This window comes from Elephantulus edwardii, unplaced genomic scaffold, assembly GCF_000299155.1.
Source record: "Elephantulus edwardii isolate Elephantulus edwardi_28Jun2011 unplaced genomic scaffold, EleEdw1.0 scaffold00050, whole genome shotgun sequence".
Taxonomy (NCBI): Eukaryota; Metazoa; Chordata; class Mammalia; order Macroscelidea; family Macroscelididae; genus Elephantulus; species Elephantulus edwardii.
The window spans coordinates 3824981-3846603 of NW_006399800.1; the positions used below are offsets into that span (position 1 = coordinate 3824981).

Sequence of the window (21623 nt, forward strand, 5' to 3'; positions counted from 1 at the left end):
TTTTTTTCCCTGAGAAGAAGATATTTTCTAAGATTCCTGAGAGGTTTGTCAGGTTCTGTTTTTCTGCTTTGTGCACCTGGATTGGACAACTTAAGGAACAAAGAGGTGAAGATGCTTAAACTAGATAACTAAAGAAACCAGTTATACAACAGTGCATACTGTTGTAAAGTTATCGTTATTAAAACACATCATCTTGGAATTATTTGAAAGGGATACTTTTAAGCCAGTTAACATGTGCATACATTGTGTTTGTACACTCCAGTGCATGATTTAATAAAAGCCCTACATGATGTGGAAACAAATCTAGAGCCTGAGTTGGGAGTTTTGATTTGGATGAAATGAGGGAGACAAAATCCATCTCTTGTATTTATTTCAGTTGTAACTACTCTTTCAAAACAAAACAAAAAAAATTGTTACCACCTAACAGCATTTTTATAAAAATTTGTTTCTTGGCAGTTTTTTAATGTATATTTGCTTATGCAAGATTCTGAGAACCTCTACAGTACTTAAGTATATATGCAGTTGTGGTTAACTTAGGACTGTTCAGATGACACAACCTTGTTTGCTGAAAGTGAAGGGGACCTGATGCACTAGCTGCAAAAGATAGAAGACTGCAACCTTCAATATGGATTTCATCTCAATGTCAAGAACACAAAAATCTTAGACTGGATCAATACACACTATCATGATTGATGGAGAAAAGATTGAACCTTTTGATAACTTCATCTTACCTGGATCCACAATCAGTGCATTTGGTACTAACAGGAGATCCAAAGATATACTTTACTGGGAAAGTCTGTAGTCAGGGACCTCTGCAAATTATTGAGGAGCAGTGATGTTTGAGGACTAAGATGTACCTAAGAACTAAAGTGCACTTAATTCAGGCCATGGTCTTTTCAGGCTCTTGCTTTGTATCTGAGAGCTGGACAATGACTTAAGATGACGGAGGGAAATTGATGCCTTTGAATTGTGCTGTTGAAGAAGACACTGAATATTCCCCTGGACTGCCAAAAAACAAAGAGATACATCTTAGAAAAAAAGGTGCACCCAGAGTGCTGCTTGGAGGCAAAGATGATGAAGCTTCATCTCAAATACTTTGGACATGCTGCTTAGGAGAGGTTATTCCTTTAAGAAGGACATCACGGTTAGGAAGGTGGAGAGATGGCGAAGGAGAAGATGACTCTCAACCAGATGGATTGACACAATGACTTCAGCAATGGGCTTGAGTGTCAGAGATTGTCAGGATGGGACAGGGTTCAGATCTGTTGTTAGTAGGCTCGTCCCATGAGTCGTACTTGACTCAACAGCACCTACCAACAAATTTGGCTTGCTGCAAAAGCTCTGGTGGTGTAGTGGGTTAGGGTTGAGCTTCTCACCCAAAGGTTGGTAGTTTGAACCCTGCAGCTACTCTGGAAAAGCAAGAAGAGGGACTCTGCTCCTGGAAATGTGCAGCCTTGGGAACTGTATGGAGCAGTTTTCTGTCCTGTAGGCTTGTTATGAGTCAGAATTGGCTGCACAGCAGTGAGTTGTTCAATTTATTTTTTTTCAGGGGATACTTAAAAAAATACTCAGATTAATATCAGTTTGGGAAATGCTGTCTCATACAATATGGCTGGCTCTTTTACTATTGTCTCTATATTATTTTGAGATTTATTCTGAATATGAGAATTATATGAGAAAAATGAAGGTCAGTAGATAATGACCCCACAGGCAAAATTGAACCACATCACTTGTTTACCTAACGGCTGTGCCTGCTTTCCTTTTTTTGTGTCTGCTTTCTTGATACAACAGCAGCAGAGTTGGGACTGAGACTGTGTGGCCACAGAATTGCAAAGTATTTACTATCCTGCTCCTTAACAGAAAAAGTTTTCTGATCCCTGAATAGGTCAGCAGTTAACATAGATTCTTTTATTTTTTTTTTTTTTTTAAAAAAGTAAAACAAAGACCCACAGTTACTCCTGCACCAGTCAGTTTTATTGACAATGGGACAGTCAGCATTTAAATCCCTCCTCAGTGCCATGTTATCCCATTCACAATACAAACCAAGCACAAGGCCTGGGTTGAGGTGTATATGGGGTATTTTATGCTACCTCCTCTTTCTATACAGTCATTGCAAGAACACAGCCTGTGACAAGCATAAGGAGGCCCAAAATCTTTTTAAGAATGTTAATGTCAAATAGGACAGAAGAAAAAAAATTTATTAAAGCAGGATGGTGGTTACATGAATTACATTTTACTCAGTGAAATTGAAATACTTCATTAAAATGTTTGTTTGCCTTGACAGAAATCACTTTTTAGAGGACATTTGAAGTTTGCTTTCATAATTGTAGGAATTGCCTCTATATAACTAACAAAAATATGCAAGGAGTCAGTATTAGTTACTGGTAGAAATAATACAAGAATTCTATATGATATAAATGGACTTTTCCCCTGCAGGTGAGGCCGACTTTGAACTCTCTTATTTCTCAGAGTTAGAAAGAGGTACATACTGTTATCGTGGCCTAGCCTCATTTCTAAAGAACAGGCTTTGAAAGAAACATCTCCATTCAGGTAACTTCTGTCTGGCCTTCAATTGAGAAGGCATTGTCTTTGACAGTATCACTATTTTCTCTACCATTTTGTAAGGCAGCTCTGAAGACTAGAACTTAAGGTGTATCACAGGCAATGGAAAGGCAGGCCTTTTCACCAGCTGCTCCTTGGGAGAAAAATGTGCAGTCTCTACCCAGGTGATTTACAGCCTCTGAAAATGCACTGCAGTGTCACCTATGAGTTATTTGACTTGACAACAAAAGAGGATGGGTAGATTTTGGAGATATGATGGAGTTTTGTTTTGGAATGGTTAGGGTGTTTTGTGCTCAAGGATTTTTTATTTACATGAGATTTACTGAGATGTATATATTTGATGTGTACACTAATAGATTTTATTCTATTTTTAGGTATTTCATGTGGGCGCATTAATATACCAGTGTTAGGAAGACTTGGAACCTTTGAAACTCAGATTCTGCGAAGAGCTCCTTTTCGAACCTTTACAGAAACACCAACATACTTTGCCTCAAAAGATGGCATCAGTAAAGATGGTTCTGGAGATGGAAATAAGGTAACTGGAAATTGCTCTATCGTTATTAGCACATTTATACATAGATTCCCTTTTTTAATCAATTAAGTATAACAATAATAATCTGTTGCATTCTCTTGACTTAATGTTTTCTGTAGGAAATAAGAAATATATAAAATTACCTGAAGAATTGAAATAATTTCATTTTGTATTTCGATTTAAACTATAAAATACTTTGCAAGCATTATACTTAGTAAGCCCACCCTCTGCTGTTAAATTGATTCTGATCCCTGGCGGCCACCATCTGGTTTCTGAGGCTGTAAATCTTTAGAAGCAGAAGACTGCCTCACTCAACTTTTTCTCTTGGAGTGGCTGAGGAATTTGAACCACTGACTGTTAAGTTAGTAGCCTAACATTTAACAAAATATGCTATTAAGACTTCTTACTTACTAAAAAGTATTTTAAAATGTAACTTGCAGAGTAGTAAAGGAGCTTCATGAAATAATTCATATAGTTAGTTAATGTCATGGAGTTAGAGATTGTTACCATTTCCTGTTCACATACCTTTTATAATTCATTATGGTCTAAACCTGCTTCATTCTCTGCCTCAAAATCTTGAACTTGTGGTATTACTATTGGGCTGTTATATAGTAAATTCAACTAACATTTGAGCTAATAGTATATGAGAGTTATTTTCATTTCTATATTTAAACCTACCACTTGTCCTCTAAAGTAAGTGAAATTATCCGTTTTAATGGTGAGAAAAGCTAAACCAAAAATGTTGTTTCTACTTACCATGATTATTATATTTATTGGTTCATCTTCATGAAAATGTAGTTTTCTACCTGCATTTTCTAATTTTTTTTTCTTAGAGTATATTATTTTTAAAAAAGCTATTTATTATATTTGCTGGCTCATAGCATTTAAAAAAGGAATACAGAAATATGTGTTTCCCAGCACTGATTTGATTTTTGTGGTAATACACTCACCCCTCACTTGTCAGTGTGGTTTGATTCCAAAGACCAGATCATTATGTGATAATCAGTGTTACTCAAAAATAGAGAATGACCATGTTACGTTACAAAATGGAAGATGACTACATTATTACATAACTGCGAAACAGTGAGAATTATGATCCAGCAAATTGATACATAAGTTTAATCATCATACATATTGTTACTCTTGCCTCAGACCTCAGCATTTGTTAGATATATGTCATTAGTGTGCAAAATAGTTGGATAGTAGATTTTTTACAATTGTGAATTAAAAATGTTGGTAATGAGATAGTTGATAAGTGAAGATGGTTTTTGACACAAGTGAGTATTGATGCTATACAGTTCTATTCTAGAAATGCTAAAAACTATATAAGCTATAGAGCTTACATTTAAGTTATGTATATAGTAGTTTCCTGAAAATAGTAATTGACTTTTTTTTCCCCTCTTCTCCCACAAACCTTAGAAATCACTAAGTGATGGGAGCAGTAAGAAATCAGGCTCTGGGAATTCTGGGAAAGGTGGAAACCAGCTGCGCTGTCCTAAGTGTGGTGACTTGTGCACACATGTAGAGACTTTTGTGTGTAAGTAGTAATTTTTCCCCCGCTGCCTTTCCTATGATTCGTAGAAATACATAGATGATACTCTGGACCAGAGTTACTGTTTTCTTAGGCTTGAAGGTTTCTTTCTTGTGTTCTCCACACATACTGACAATCCCCAGAATCGATAAACTGATAAACTCTGAGCTGTGGTGAAATTGAAGAAAAATATTTTTTGCTTTCATTTGCTTATTTCAGATACAAATATTGTGAATTTTCATGTGTATGTTCTTCAAATACTTTTGAGCATTTCATATGGCAGTAGAGGTCAGTCACTAAAATGTTAAGAGAATTGTCCCTTGGAGCATATGGACCAGAGATAAGCCCTTAATTGTGGGAAGTATCTGACATTTTTTAATGATTCAGAGTAAGAATTGTCCTAATTCTGCAGTTACTAACTCTAAAATGCAAAGTTACTTTCTTTAATGAATCAAATAATTTATTGCTTATAGGTTTAGAATTAATTGCAATAACTCAAGGGTAAATTAAATTGCACACTTATACAATCCATTTTTGGGAAAGTTGATTGTCTTATTCGGTAAGACTTTCTGTTTATGATAATTAACTGGAGAAGATTCTTCTAATATTGAGACTTAGTTAAAATTTCCCATTTATGCTAATAGTAGCTGGCCACCCTAGGAAAAATTATGGTAACAGCAAATTTTCACACGTTTTGCAAAGAATTTATTCCGTTTTACAAGTGCAGTGCTAGATGTTCTCTTCATACTTCTGTCTAGTAAAATATAAAAGAGAAAATTTGGATCACAGCATATAGTGAAGGTGGTAGGATAATAGAGCTTCCTAAATGTTAGCTATTAACAAATTTGATCTAATGACAAAATTTGCTTCATAATGCTGGTGTCACATTAAATATATTTTATTTAAGAACATCACCATTAGGAGCTCTGATGGTCTAGTGGCAAGAAGTTGAACTGCAATCCCAGAAGTATGTGGTTTGAATCCACCAGAAGCTCTGCTGGAGAAGAAGGGGCAATCTCTTCCTGTACCAGTCAGATCTGATTTGACGGTGTACACACACATACACACCACCATCACACCATCACCATTAGAAATTTTTGGTTTTTTTTAGTAAAACTTTATAAAACAGAGCACACCAATTCAGTGTTTTTTAAACATACAGTTGTATAACATCAGTCACATTCTTCATGTTGTGGTACTACTTCTCTCTAGATCTTTTTTTTTTTAATAACGTTTCCTTTTATTTTTAAGATGAAGATTTCCCCCCTCCACATTGATATGCACTAATTTCCCAAGATTCTTCTAAAGCTGTGACGTATTCATATGGTTATACTTATTGAAATCTTTTGATGAAGTGAATTATGTAGATTTTTAAAGGTTAAACTATCCTTAAATAATGAAAAAAATTCTGTTTGACTAAATTGTATTAGAAAAAATTATCAAGATCTTTTTAAAAATTATTTCTCTGTTAATATTCTAAACTGATGTCAATTATAGCTATAAAAGTTATAAAATATAGAAAGGTTTCTTACATAATTCCTTAAAAAATGACAATGCTCATCTTTTTTTTTCCTAATTGGATTAAACCACCATTTATTTTAAAGTAGACTTCAGGGAATAGTTTAAAGCTTAAGGATATCCACAGAGCACTAGTTGTGGAGGCTCATCTAGTCTTAATGGCTGTATAAAGCCTGTACCCAGTAATACTGTCACTTCCCTCCTCCCCTGGAAGATTTCAGACTTTACAAACTTGAAAAATAATTTATTAAAGTAGAAAAAGGAAGGAAAATTAATGTTTATTGAAGGCCAGCATACAGGCAGTGTCTGGATTGGGCAAGTTCCATTCCCAGGACTCTTTAAATTTATTTTGTATGTAAATCAGGTCACTTTTGGTCTAATGTTTTGTCTCAGTGGATAGTAGTAATACAGTTAACCTTTTTAGGCATTAAAAATTAAAATGAGTCTAGGCCACTAATACATCTTTAATAGTGCATTAGTAATAATGTTTGGTTCACTTCACAAAGCACACATTTGTTAATTATGACCCATCAGTTTTAAGACATTAGGTTTTACTGGACTGGTTTGTAACTACTGGTTGTGAGTAGTTCATAACCCAGAGATGCCTGTAGTTTTTTAATTGTGGCAGTTTTTTTTTCTCATTTTTATAAACAAAGAACCTGAGGTTTGTACAAAAAGTTTATTTTAAAAAGTTTAAGTATCTATATTAAAAGTTTAAATATCTAAGATTGCATGTTGTTGTTTCTTGCCATCAAGTTGGAACCAGCCCATAGCTGACCCTCCAGCAGGTTTTCAAAGGCTGTAAATCACACAGGACACTGCCCGTCTTTTCTTCTGTTGAGCAGCTGTTGGCATTGAACCCTGTGCCTTTGGGTTGGCGGTGCATCTTCTTGACACTAGGCCACCAAATCACATAGCAGTGAAGATCTGCTTTCTAGAAGTTCTTGTCTCAAACATTTAAAATATAATTGGAGCAATCTTGGAAATAACAAGCTCCACTTGGAATGGCTAAATTTCATTTTTTTTTTTCCGGTGTTTTCAAAACTTGCCAGGTTGTATTAGTCCTTAAGGTGATTGTTAACTCAAGGATGAGGTAGATCTGTCTTCTTTGAGCATTCTGACTGGGAGTAGGTTTCCCCTTAAACACATTTTATTCATCAAATATCTATTGAACCAGACAATGTGAGGCTTAGAAAAGATGAAGATGAACAAAACCATGTCCTTATTCTGTGGAGTTTTACTCTGCAGCAATAGCAAGCCCCAAAGTTCGGCAGTTTCTCTTGATTTTGTGGCTTAGTGGTAGGAAGTTGTGTGGCCAATCCTAAGTCATACAGTTCAAATCCACCAGCTTCTCTGAGGGATAAAAACAGGCATTTTCCTCCTGTGCAATTTACTGCCTCTGAAAACCTACTGGAGCTTCAGCTGTGTATTAGTTCCAACCTGAAGACACGTAACAGTAGTCATGTACTGAGGGAGTATAACAACAACAATAAAAGGGGAGGGAGCTCTAGTGTGTTTTTTTTTCTCTGAAAATTAGCTGGAGGTTCAACTGTGAGTCAGTTCAACTCAGTGATACAGGACAACACTGCCAGTAAAAGGGAAGCACAGACCTCAAAGCCATAGGGAGTTGTGCTGCTAATCCAGTGGACACCCCTCAGACGATTCAAATCCACCAGCTGTTCTTTGGGAAGAAAGGTGGGCATTCTTTTCCTGTGCTGTGGAAACCTGGAAAGCCTTGGAAACCCAGTGGAGGGTCAGCTATGAATTGGTTCTGACTCAATAACAATGAAATTGAATAAATGACTCTAGAATGCATACTTTTTATGTTTGTGTACCATGTACCATTGAATCAGAATGCATACTTTCTGAATAATTGAGAATGCACTGGCCACTTAAAATACTCATGGTTGTGGGGCTTATTCAAGAAGTTAATTTATTATTCAGGTTTATTTAGGACAGCTTTTCAGGTTTGTTTGCAAGCCCTTTGACCATCAGCTTCGCCACTGCAACCAGTATTGAAAAGCTCTCTTTGTCCTGCCACTTCTGCATACAGTATCTACTCAGCTATGCCACCTCTTCTTCCTCCAGTAAGTTTGGGTGAAGGTGGGACTGTTGCTCCATAGACAGCAGTTCCTGGTCAGCTTTGTATCAGGTAGGTCTCTAGTTCCTGGGCTTATCTGCAGCTGTACTATTGTGTAAGTCCTGTTCTGACAGGCACAGCGATCTCAACACACAGCTCTCCACTTCATTTCTTTCTTTCTGGTAGAGATCCCATTTTCTGCCACTGAACTTGTTCCGTTTAAGCCTGGCAGGATGCAAAATCAATCAACCCTCTCATAAGAGACTATGTTCCCACCCAAAAGGTGCTGTTCACGTCATTAGCATAGCCCACCCTGCCATGTAGCAAAAAACAAAGCAGTGTATAGGAAAGTAATTTTGAAAAATTAATCAGTCTTGCCCTTACGTATATTTCAGAGACATTTGTGTGGGGTTTTTTTTTTTATATACTACTGCTTTTGAGCTGCATAGGATGCATAGCGACCCTATGACAGTTGATTTTGTTGTTGTTGTGTACCATGGACCCGGAACCAACTCATAGCTGACCATCCAATGGGTTTTCAGAGGCAGTAAATCACACTAGAGGAGAGTGCCCATCTCTTCCATGGAGCAGCTGTGGATTTGAGCTTCCTGCCTGTGACTTGGCAGTGCAACTCCTTCCCACTCAGTCAGTCCCCAGAGCTCCCTGGGACAGAGTAGAACTGCCCTACAGGATTTCAAAGGCCATGATCTTTCTGGTTTGAACTAACATTTTGACTAGCAGTGCTTAACCCACAGCACCACCAGAGCTGCTTTGTTTTCTTAAAGGGATGTTAAAAATAAGATAGTTTTAGTCCCCAAAAGATTATAGTTATCATCATAAATATGTAGAAAATAATCAGACTAGAAGAACTGAGTAATATTTAACTATAAGGTAAACTTATTATATAAGGATTAATTTATAGGGTTTTTTTGGTTTTACTTATTTTAAAAATGTTAAACCTGAATAGTCTCTTTACTTTTACTTAAAGTTTTTTTATTTGTTTGTTTGTTTTATATCCTTTCACCATATTTATTGAATCTGTATGTTTAGCAAATACTTTAAAAAACTAGATTAGCCCCAGCGACAATAGCAAAGTTCAACAGGTCAGCAAATAACAAATGCTGGGGAGCTTGTGGAGAGATTGGAACACTTTTTAAAAAAAATTTATTTTTCTTTATTTTTATTGTTAATTTTAATGAAAGTATACAGAGACTTTGGATTTCTATTCATTCAGTGTTGCGCTTTTCTCCCTGCCCATCTCTCCCCCGACAGTTCGTTTTTCTCTTTGAAAAGTAAAATTCATTGTTATATAATCCTCCCCCCCCAAGTTCACTGTACTATGCATCCTTTGTTCTGGACTCCTGTCATGAATAATACCTAATCACATATCCCTTTTAAACAGTTCTCTCCCTCATCTGTTTCAATACAGTATACATAATTTATCCCATCTTTCTCAGTCTCCCCCCAACCCCAATGTCAGTCCCATTTCACAACAGTGGCACTGCAGTATTTGTTTTTTTGTGACAGAGATATTTCACTCAGCATACTGTCCTCTGGGGTCACCCATTTTGTGTAATATTTCATGAATTCCTTGTTTTTCAATTCAGTGTAGTATTCCATTGTGTGAATATACCACAGCTTCTCTATCCATTCATTTGTGTGGTTTTTTTGGTGCCGAAACCCGGGATCACTATCCATTCATTTGTTGATGGTCACTTAGGTTGTTTCCAACTCCTTGCTATTGTGAACAAATCTGCAATAAACGTGGGTATGCATATATATGCTTGGGTGGTGGTTATGGTTTCTTTGGAGTATATTCCCTATAGTGGAATTGCTGGGTCAAGTGGTATTTCTGTTTGCAACTTTTTGAGAAAGCGCCATACTGCCTTTCATAGTGGTTACACCATTTTACACTCCCACCAGCAGTGAATAAGGGTTCCAGTTTCTCCACAACCTCACCAGCATTTGTTGTTTGCTGTTCTGATAAGTTTTGCTGTTCTTACTGGAGTGAGATGATATGGTTGTTTTGGTTAAAGTTGTTTTTGTTGTTATGTTACCATCGAGTTAGAACTAAATTGTAGCTGACCATCCAGCAGGTTTTCAGAGGCAGTAAATCGCATGGGAGGAGATTGTCCTATCTTCTGTGGAGCAACTGCTATTTCAAACCACATGTCTTTGGATTAGTAGTGCAACTTCTTACCACTAAGCGAGCAGAGCTCCTTTATGTACACAGTACTTTTTGAAGGGTTACTGTACCTCTGTGTCTCTTAGGGTACAAATTAACTTTTCTTCTATGGTTTGGAGAGTTTACACTGGACTTGGAAATATAGTCAGTTTTTTTATTTTTTATTTTTTTTAATTATTATTTGTGTGTGTACCGTCAAATCAGATCTGACTGGTACAGGAGGAGATTGTTCCTCCTTTTCCAGCAGAGCATCTGGTGGATTTGAACCGTGGACCTCAGGGATTGCAGTGCAGCTTCTTGCCGCTAGACCACCAGAGCTCGCCTATAGCCAGTATTTTGAGGAACTTTCAGTTAAATAAATCTCTTGAAAAGGTTTTTGCTAAAGCAGGTTTTCTGTCTTTGTCATAATATACAAGCATGTTTATGAGGACGGGAATATACAAACAAATTTAACATTTTTCATAGTCCTTTAAAGTAAAAGTTTGTTTATCTGCTGATAATTTTAAAAAATTATATTTTTGGCTCTTGTTTTTAAAAGTTAAAAAAGGCATTATAAATCCTTGTTCATTTGCTTTACTTGTATTTTGATGAATAAATTGAATTCATGAACTTAGTTGTCTGTTGACTATGTTTCAGTGTAAAATTAAACTATAAACATTGAAGCAGAATTTAAGCAACCTTGCCACAGAAAAGAGGGATGTGATTTGTTGATGCTTAAGCTCTTTCCCTTTGACCTAATTTCTTTGGAGACATGATTTGTTTTTATGTTCCCAGACAGGCTTTTCCTGCCACACAGCCAATGCTGGATTAGAGGTTTTCCTCTCCTTTAATTCCTGCCCTTGTTTGCATCAGTAACAATCGTGAACTGGTGCTTCTTTACAAAATAAAGGCACTCAATGTCTTTTTGGTTAATTTGAAAAGACAGTGATATATTTGGTCTTCCTTACGTTACTAAAAATTGCTTAGAATAGTTTAATCTTTTTCTGTAGTTAAATATTTAGAGTAGTAGTTCAATATAAGCTTGGATTTTTTAAATTTGCTGCTGGTCTTTAAAAATTTTTGTTTCTGTAGCTTCAGTTTATCCAAAATATCTTTTTAATGGCCTGTGTTTAAAAATGGCAATATAATAATTAAATTTCTTTTTAAAATTTGAAAATGTCAATTTTTCCACTTACTTTGTGAAGATTTAATGTGTTGCCAATGCAGTTTTTTCTGTAATCTATGGATAAATTTTTATGAGTATACTATCCTGAGAGAAATCTCCAGTTGTTTTCCAGATTCATTTTCTCTGTAATTCTGTCTAGTTGGATTATACAAGATAACATAAAAATGTGTTACTTAGCACATGCCAGTGGGAACTCTGGTGGTCTAGTGGGTAAGGAATTATGTTGCCAACCCAGATCCACCAGCTGCTTTGTGGGAGCATGAAGGGCAATCTCCTGTGTGATTACAGCCCCTGAAAACCTGCTGGAGGGTGAGCTGTAAGTCAGTTCTGACTCAATGGCACATAACAGGAAACCCACCAGATATACCAGCAGGTGGCTATATGTGTCTTTTGCACTGTCAGTTAATAGTCTTTTTTTTTTAAAAAAAAAATTTTAATGAACATTTACAGAGAGTTTGGATTTCCATTCATTCATTGCTGCACTTCTCTCCCTGCCCAGCCCCCCGCCCCCCGCTGTCCAGTTCGCTCCTGTCTTTTAAAAGTAAAAGAAACACTCCCTCCCTGGTACACAATCCCCCCGCACCCCTCCCACCGCCCCAAGTACATTCCACTATGCAACCTTAATTGTGGACTCTTGTGATAACCATAATACCCTATCATACATCGCTTTTAAATTATTCACTCCCTCATCTGTTTCAGTGCAGTATACACGATTTATCCAGTTTTTCTCAGTCTTACCCCAACCCAGATATCAGTCCCATTTTACAGCAGTGGCACCATGCAATATTTGTCCTTTTGCGACTGAGATATTTCACTCAGCATAATGTCCTCCAGGCTCACCCATTTTTAATAATATTGCATGAGTTCTTTGTTTTTCAATGCAGCATAGTATTCCATTGTGTGAATATACCACAGCTTCTCTATCCATTTGTTTGTTGATGGGCACTTGGGTTGTTTGCAACTCCTTGCTATTGTGAACAAAGCCACAATAAACATGGGTGTGCATATATCTGCTTGGATGTCAGTTATGGTCTCTTTGGGATATATTCCCAGTAGTGGAATTGCTGGGTCAAATGGTATCTCTGTTTGCAACTTTTTGAGAGAGCACCATACCGCCTTCCACAGTGGTTGCACCAAGTTAATAGTCTTTTGAGGATTCTCTGCCATGCTGCTTTTTGAAGTAGAGCTACACTTAAAAGTGGTTAAGAATGTATGTCTACATCCAAGAGCCATATTCTTAGGAAAAAAAAGAAAGGCAGTTGGTGAAGGGAGAATCACTTTTGGCTTTGTAGAAGCTGTTCTGTGTTGGTGAAGTCAAATTAAGAAACTTCATACTTTCAGTGGTCCTTGTGTTGCGTTTGAAAGCAGCATGATGATCCTTAAATCAATAATATAACTGAGAAAGTTCTTACTTTGTTGGTTTCCTACTGGCTTTAGATCAAATAGGAATTAGTGGAGTTTGCTGTTGATTGCTTTTGTGTCGAGCATGATTCTAATGTCCCTGTGAACAAAAGGCGTGAAGCACCTCTACAACTGTCAATGTTTATCAAAGTTCATAGGGTTTCGGAGGCATGTTGTTTAAGTGGATGCCTCTCCTGCTTCCAAACTTGTCATAGTATGTTATTGTTTTTATATGCCATTGAGTTGCTTGCGATGTATAGCGGAGTAGTTAAGATGAAAGTAGTAACTAAGGTATGAAATACTTTCTACAAAGTTACTTCTGTTTTGGAAAAAGACCTCACACTTGGAAAGTTGGAGGGTCAGCAGAAGAGAGGAAGACTCTCTGCGGGATGGCTTGACACAGAGACTGCAGCACTGGGTTCAAGTGTGTCAGAAATTATGAGAATTGCACCCGATAGGACACAATTTAGATCTGTTGTTGATAGGGTCGCTGTGAGTCATACTTGACTCACTAGCACCTGACAGCAACAACAAAGTTACGGTTTTAAAATGTTCATGGTTTCTGAGAACCCAAAGCACACATCTTTTTACGTTTTTAGGAACTACAATAGATTTCCTTGTACTTCTCTGTGCATTTGAAAATTTTCCTAATGTCATAAATAGGTTACTCTTCTTGTACTTAAAGCTCTAGTGGCTTAGTGGTAAAGAATTGTGTTGCCAAACCAAAGGTTTGAAATTCTAATCCAGAGCAGCTCCATAGGAGAAAGATGGGGGGCAGTCTCCTCCCATGCGAAAACCTGCTTGAGGATCAGATGTGTGTTGCTTCTGATTCAGTGATATTCAACAGCTACAACTTAGCCTTTGCTTTTTTCCACAGTTTCTTCAAGTGTTTTGAGAAAGAAATTATTACTCCATATTATCACAGTGGTAATTTTTAAAGTTAGCTTTAGTGTATGGAGAGAAACTCCGAGCCCTGGCAGTGCCACTAATAAGCTGTCAGCTGCTTATGGAAAGGTTGACACTTCATACCCACCAGCTGCTTCATGGGAGAAAGATGTAGCTGGTTGATTCCATAATGATTTAAATCCTACGTTGGAAGACCAAGGGACAGTTCTACTCTTTCTTGGGGATCAGATTGAGTCAGAATCAACTTGATAGCAGTGGATTTAGATTAATAAAAGGGAAGTAGAATCAAAACCAATCTTTTCTATGAATGACGTATATCATAAAATGAAAGAACTTAGTGGAAATGAAGATTGTGTACTAGGTTTTCTATAGAAGACAAACCAGCCAAGCTATATATATCTGTGTCTCTATATAACTGGCAAGTTCCAGGTCTGTAGTTCAGACCTCAAGAGAGTCATCAACTGTGTGTGTCCAAATTGTCAGCAGATAAGCAGGGTTGCTGCTAGCTTTGGAGGCTGCCAACTTCAGAGACCAACATGTCTAAAAGTCTGTGGGAAAGTAGCATTGCTGACAGCTGTCTTTGGAAGACATGGTTCCAACATCAGCAAGTACAGCAGGTTCGAGTCTAGAGACTTAAGAGCCAGTTGGACAGACGTAGGATCAGCCAAAAAGCTATCTAGAGGCCTGGCATAGCCAATGCAGGCCACACATATGAGACTCCCATTAATGAAATAAGGTTGATCATATCTTTACAAAACTGCTTCTAATAATTCTGGTTTACTAACATTATAGAGGTTAGAATTTACATTATACTGAAGATCATGGCCACCTGGACATAGAATATTAACTGTCAAAAAAACTCTGCATGAACTAGATGTTGTTTCTTGTGGCTCATGAACTAGAACAAAGTTTATTTCTGAAGTGCATAGGTTTCTTTTATAGTGAATCTTTAAATGTAAACACTTTGAATTCTTTGCAATCCTCTGCTGACCTTTAATTTCTTTTACAGCATCCACTCGGTTTGTGAAGTGTGAAAAATGTCATCATTTTTTTGTTGTGCTATCTGAAGCAGACTCAAAGAAAAGCATAATTAAGGAGCCTGAATCAGCAGCAGAAGCTGTAAAATTGGCATTCCAACAGAAGCCACCGCCCCCTCCCAAGAAGGTATAAGTCTTAGCTCAATCTTTATTTTGGAAACATTTTTTTCCCTTCATTTATAACTGAATCCCAATGCTAGTATGTAAACAAAGTATAAGAAGATTTTTACTCACTCACCGACATCAGATTGGTTTCAGCTCATAGAGACCCTCCAGTATGTTTCTGAGGCTGTAAATGACAGTAGGAGGAGATTGCCCTCTTTCTCCTATCTGGCTGCTGGTGGATTTGAACCACCAGGGACTCGCATCTTTTCATGAGCAGAACAACTCACGACAGACAAGACTACACCACCAAAGCACAGTTCTTAGAGTAGATTATAAAGCTAAGTTATTAATGGTATTTGGAATTTAGATACAAAGTTAATTTTGGGGTTCCCCCCACCCTCATATCATGTTTTCTACATTCAGTAAAAATGAAATATAGTTAACTGTTAAAATCATGTTAATATCAAGTTAATCTAAAATAATATAGATTTATTTCTGTTTTCTTGGGCCCCTAGATAATTACTAGCCTGCATTTTTTTTCCTCTTGAGCTAGTCTATTATATGTTCAAACAGCTTTCATTCTACCAATGTAACAAGTCAATTACTGGCATTAGTGATGTGGCTCTCTTCTGTCGCTGTGTAGTTTGGCTTCAGCCCGGGAATCCCACGTGGAGTGTGTTTTGTCCTCATGAAACAGAGGAAAGGACAGGATACTGAGTGTATGCACTCTTAAGAACTGCAGCCCAGTCCCGGGCTGTGGGCTCTCCATGCCACTGAGGTCTCGAGTGTTTGCACACTTACACCTTCTGCCTCCGTATAATCCTCTTCTCCTGTGCTTAAAATCCTACCACATTGTTCTTTACTTGCAAATGTGCTATAACCAGAATGCTCCTCAGTTGTAAGGATGGCAAGACTTCATCTGACATACCTTGGCCATTTTATTAGGAAGAGTCGCTTTCTGGAGAATGGCATCACACTTAGTAAAGTTAAAGGAACTGTGAAAAAGAGGAAGACACTCAGCAAGTTGAATTCACACAGTGACTGTGGTTGTTGGCCCAAGCGCAGCAGCAGGTGTAAGGATGGGGCGAATCAGGCAGTTCTTCACTTGTACGTAGAGCTGCTATGAGTTGGAACCTGGTTGAATGGCTCCTAACAGCAGCAATTTAAAGGAATGAGGAAGATTTTTAAAACCCATAAGAAAGAGTATATGTTAACATAAGTGCTTAAATGTGTGTCACAGACAATTAATAGGAAAAGACAGCTAATAAGCTTTATATCCTCCACTAATTTGTAAAAGCATTTGTTACTACCCAAGTCAAAGTACTAGACTACTAATTACTGTATCTATTTTCAAAAGCTGGTAAATAGTCACAGTTCATTTCTGTCCTTTAAGAGCCAAAGAATTTGCCCCAAGTTCCAAGCTATTGGTAATGCATAGAACTATATTTTAGAATAAAGCTTTTAGATTACCAGTTAAATAAATTACCAACTTTATTGTTAATACCTGATTTATAAAACTAAATATGAAAGTAAAATGCATGGATACTGGTATTGACTATATAATGTTTTTCCTAAACAAGATTAATTTTATAATACATTATTGTTAAAAATATTATTCTTATGATTGAGAGAGCTGTACAGGTTTTAATTTGATGAATTGTATTAATGATACCTTTAAATCCACAATGGCTTGTGTAAATTTACTATTGTTAAAAAATCGGGCTCAATCTCATTATTTATAGAATGGAAACTAGCATAATATTAGTAGTGTACAGACATACAAGTGAATTGTAGTTTTGTTCATTTAGGTACATCATAAAGGACCTGTGAATCATTGTGGCATAATGCATCATGCCATCATGCCCTTTGCATTTAATTTCTAATGAATATTTTTTATCTGACTTTTAAAAAAATATGATCCGTATATGACCTCTTAATGTATAAAAACCTTTGTTTTTATGCTAGTTTATAGTAAGTTAATAATCTAATAATTTTTCAGATTTATAACTACCTCGACAAGTATGTTGTTGGCCAGTCGTTTGCTAAGAAGGTGCTTTCAGTTGCTGTGTACAATCATTATAAGAGAATATATAATAATATCCCAGCTAATCTGAGACAGCAGACAGAGGTGGAGAAGCAAACATCATTAACACCTCGAGGTTAGTGGTTTTTTGATAGTTAGCTAAAATAGAGATTCCTGTATTTAGAAGTAATCTTTATTTATAACTTCTTGCTTTGATCTTAATGTTTTTATCATAGTACAGTTTTATCAAGGTTTGGGTCACTCTTCCCAATAATGGATGATGAATTAATTTTGATTGGTTGCCAATAGCACTTTTTAAATAGTAGGTGAGACTAGACAATCCCACATTATATTAATTTTTAGTTAAGGTAAGTGTTATTTCTGAAAACATTTCAGTTATGTGTAAGAGTACCAAGTCACAGATTAAAATGTCTTGTCTTTTTGGTTGTGTTAATTAATAAAAAATATTTGAGAGCCATTGGGAGTCATGGAGATGTAAAGACACATCATCTACTATCACTCTTTTAGACCTCAGCTGCAGAGTGCAAGGATAAGGGCAAATGTGTAAATAATTCAAAGGGTAATTTCTAGAATTTCTGTTCACTTTCTCTTTATTGTGGACAATAAAGAGCATTAGTCTTATTAAAAATTAACATTAGTAACATCTAAATATTGAACTGATTTAAATGAGGATACTTGTTGAACTAACAGAAGAACATTTATGTTGTAGTAAAGTTACTTTTTTAAAAAATTACTTTATAAATATGTCATAATAACAAATGGAAGATTTGGAAATTTCATAAGGTCCAGATAAGGTTAGCCATGGAGCAAAATTATTTTTTCTGGTTCATTCAGTAAAACTGCTCCAGATATTGAAAGAACAAATGGTTATGAACGTGAGGAGTTTTAACCCTTTACTGAAGACTTAAATAGTTACCATTCTTTTTAAAATAATACAACTTGGTATGTGAAAACTCTGAATATTAGATATTAGATAGCCTTTATTTAACATTTGAGGGTTTCTTTAAATATAGAAAGAGTGAAGCATTTTAGACTATTTTAAATGCTAAAAGTTGAAAACATTTAATGAACACATTTCTTAAATAGATGAAAAACAAAAAGGCAGTATTTATCCTAAAACAAAGATCAAAAGGCAGGAAAGAAAGACATATGTAAATTGGGAATGCAGGGAGGACGTGGGAAGAGTGCTGCTACATTGAGGGCGTTGCAACTAAAGTCATGGCAAGTAAGTTGTTGATTGGAAAATTAAGGTGCTCTGTAAACTTTAATCCAGATTGCAAAAAAATACAGATATATTTGGAAGAGGGCAAGAAGTGGGATACTCCTTATTTATTCCCCAAACTAAACAATATGTGATATTTTCATGTTACCATTTTCATCCTCTTTCTTAGAGTTAGAAATAAGAAGACGGGAGGATGAGTACAGATTTACAAGTAAGTGCTCTCTCCTCAGGTCCTCCTCTGTAATCATTCTTCCTTTTGAGATTCACCCCTGTTAACGTGTGTCAGCAATATTAACCGTAATCATGTACTTCCTGGGGTAGTCCAAGAAAGATGTAATTTTTTCTAAATGTGTTTGTAATATGTGGTATATGAAACTTTGGGGTAGTTTTCATAACAGATTGGTGGTGGTATTTCAGCTATTTGATGTTACTTTGTTGTGCTGTTTCTTAAAGCATAACTTAGCCACATATCTAGGTTACTATTTAGTTAGGTTTTTGGTTTGTTTGGTTTTTTTTTTCAAATTACAATTATCTCCTTCCTAAACAACATGCCTCTGGAAACTCTGAACTTTGATAAATGTTGATAGTTATAGATGAGCTTCAGGCCTTTTGTTCATAGGGTTGCTATGAGTCATGCTCAACTTGAAGGCAGTCAACAACAACAACAACAAAAGGTGTAGATTATCTTTTTTGCCAGAAACTACATTATTTATTTTTTTTTGTTTTTGTGAAATTTAGTGTGTGTATATAGCTATATCTATATATCCTTGCAAATTATGAATAAGCTTCAAATCACTGTTTCCTGCCCTGAATTGCCACCATAAAGTTCAGATGGTCTGACAGGCTCTGAAAGAACCTCATAAACCAAGGAGAGAAGCCGTCCAGTTCTCTTGCATCTTGCTTCAGTGGTGCTCCATGTAGGAGCTGCACTGAGAGTGAAAATTCTGACCCTGTTATACCAAGATCCACATGACCTTCTATTATTTCACTAATTAGAAAACAAAACATACTAGTAGATCAAGTTCTATGTGTGGTTTTTTAAAACAGGTATTTTTTTACTATTTGCCTTTGAAGCAGACATTATTATTATTATTATTATTATTGTTATTATTATTATTTTTAATTACATCTAGTATTTGAAGTGGCTAAGTGACTATGATCTGTTTGGAAGCAGGAGTGGCACCCACTTCTTAAACAACATGCCTCTGGAAACTATGAACTTTGTCGATAGTTGTACAGGAACTTTAGGCCTTTTGTTCATAGGGTCACTATGAGTTGTTCTCAACTTGAATGCAATCAACAACAACAACATGATCCTGTAGTCCCTAGGGAGTTTCACCACTAACCCAAAGGCCCTGCCTTTCTGGCACTTAGAATCCACCAACTGATTTTGGGGGGAAGAGAAGGGCAGTCTCTTTCTGTGTTATTTACAGCCTTAGAAACCTAGTCAGGGTCAATGATGAGTTGATTCTGACTCAACAGCAAAAAAGAGAGACACAAGATAAGCCAGGAGAAGAACATACCTGGTTTATCAACTCTGGCATGATATTTATTTATTACAAGTAGTAGAGATCTAAGATCCCTTGTTGTTATGTATTATTTATTACATATAATAGAGTTCTAAGATCCCTTGTTATGTACCATTGAGTCAGAACCAACCCACAGCTTACCCTGCAGCAGCTTTTCTGAGGCTGTAAATCACATAGGAGTAGATTGCCCATCTTTCTCCTATGGAGCAGCTGGTAGATTTGAACCATGTGCCTTTGGATTGACAACATAGTTCCTTATCTCAAGGCCACCATTTCTAAAATTGATAAGACAGATAATCCCTTACTTGGTTGGAAGGAGCCATAGCGGAACTCTTTTCTTCAAAGTCAATTCAGTATGCACTTTTGTGACCCTAAAAAATATACTCAGGACAGTGCAGTTAAGATAAGGAAAAAGTCTTTGTCCTCAGAAGACTTAAATTTCTAGTATTAAAGACTACTTATTAGATTTGGAAAGCAGTCACATCGGAGGAAGAGATAAGAACCAGGTCTAGTTCTGGCTCTTTACAAATTATATGTAAATATGATTATATTGTGCATAGTAAAATGAGGAACATAAGTAGAGTAGAAAAAGACTATAGATAAGAAAGGAAGAGCTAAATAAATAATATACTTTATATAGCTGTATAATTTATATTTTATAATTCAGAAAATGACTAAAATGGTACATTCATTAGTTTAGGGTGATGGTTGCGGAACTAGTATGAATTGGTAAAGAAAAAGTCAGTCGTGAATATTTTGAAAGAAATAACCTTGTGGTACATGAACTGACTTACTGAAATTTCAATATTAACAAGTAAGAGTGTTCAAGAGTTTAGATTTTAAAAATTTACATTTACACTGAATGACTTGGAAATTGGTATTTTTAAATAATTTTTCTTTATGTACAATTCAGTCCTAACCTATGTGTAGTTTAGGTTATAAAGTTAAAAATATTACATCAAAATCATATGTAGTCACAATTGTTCCTGCTGTTTCTTGGAAATTGCATGTTACTGCATGCTGCTCCTTGTGAGACTGACAGAACTGGTTTTCCCTCCATCATTGGGTCAGAGTATCTTCCAGGGTGAGCATCAGATTGTTGGCTTGCGTTTAATTCTTGTGGTGAACAAATTATTAGTTAAGCACTAGAAAAATAACAATAATAAAAGTGAATTTTTAACAGTCTGCCAGGCACTGTTCTGAATCCTTCACATATATAAATTTGCTTGATTTCCCCCAAACTATGTTAAGATAAAACTATGACATTTTCACACCCCCACTTTCCAAATGAGAAATTGAAGCACAGAATTTTAAGTAATTTTCCCAGGACCACACAGCTGATGGGTTCAGTGCATCTACTTACTTAGTACTCTAGATTGTTCCCGCCTCATCCTCATCACAGAGAACATCTATTCAAAAGAGGAGATGTGCAGGAATGGTGGAGAGTCCGCTCTCTGTGCCATATTCTCATAAAATAGTGTGATAGAGCCATCTGTACTATTTAAATTCTCGTTTTAGCTTAAATATGTGTGTTAGTGATTTCATGTGTGTTATGTGTAGTTAATAGGCCTCTGGCAATTTTGTTCTAATTATTCATGGAAATAATTGGGCAGAGCTAAATTTGAGGCAAGCCCTTTCCTAATTAGATTTTGCTGAAATAAAGACAATGTTGGTGGTGTGAAGTCTAGCTCAGCAACTGAACTCGTGTTCTTCCTGCTATAGACGTAATGACGTCTATAGACGTATGGTGAATCACTAATTATTAATCTTTAAATGTAGCAAAACTTAAATTCAAAGGTTTCTAGA

General features: G+C 36.2%; 1 protein-coding gene across 1 annotated transcript in view; it reads left to right on the forward strand.

Moving 5' to 3' along the window:
• The window catches only part of CLPX (caseinolytic mitochondrial matrix peptidase chaperone subunit), a 45923-nt gene that overhangs the window by 9819 nt on the left and 14481 nt on the right, over positions 1 to 21623 (forward strand). The window contains exons 2-6 of the mRNA XM_006886657.1: positions 2937 to 3097; positions 4514 to 4631; positions 14890 to 15044; positions 17022 to 17181; positions 18458 to 18499. Coding sequence (XP_006886719.1) covers positions 2937 to 3097; positions 4514 to 4631; positions 14890 to 15044; positions 17022 to 17181; positions 18458 to 18499 — 636 coding nt within the window. The remainder of the gene's footprint in view (positions 1 to 2936; positions 3098 to 4513; positions 4632 to 14889; positions 15045 to 17021; positions 17182 to 18457; positions 18500 to 21623) is intronic.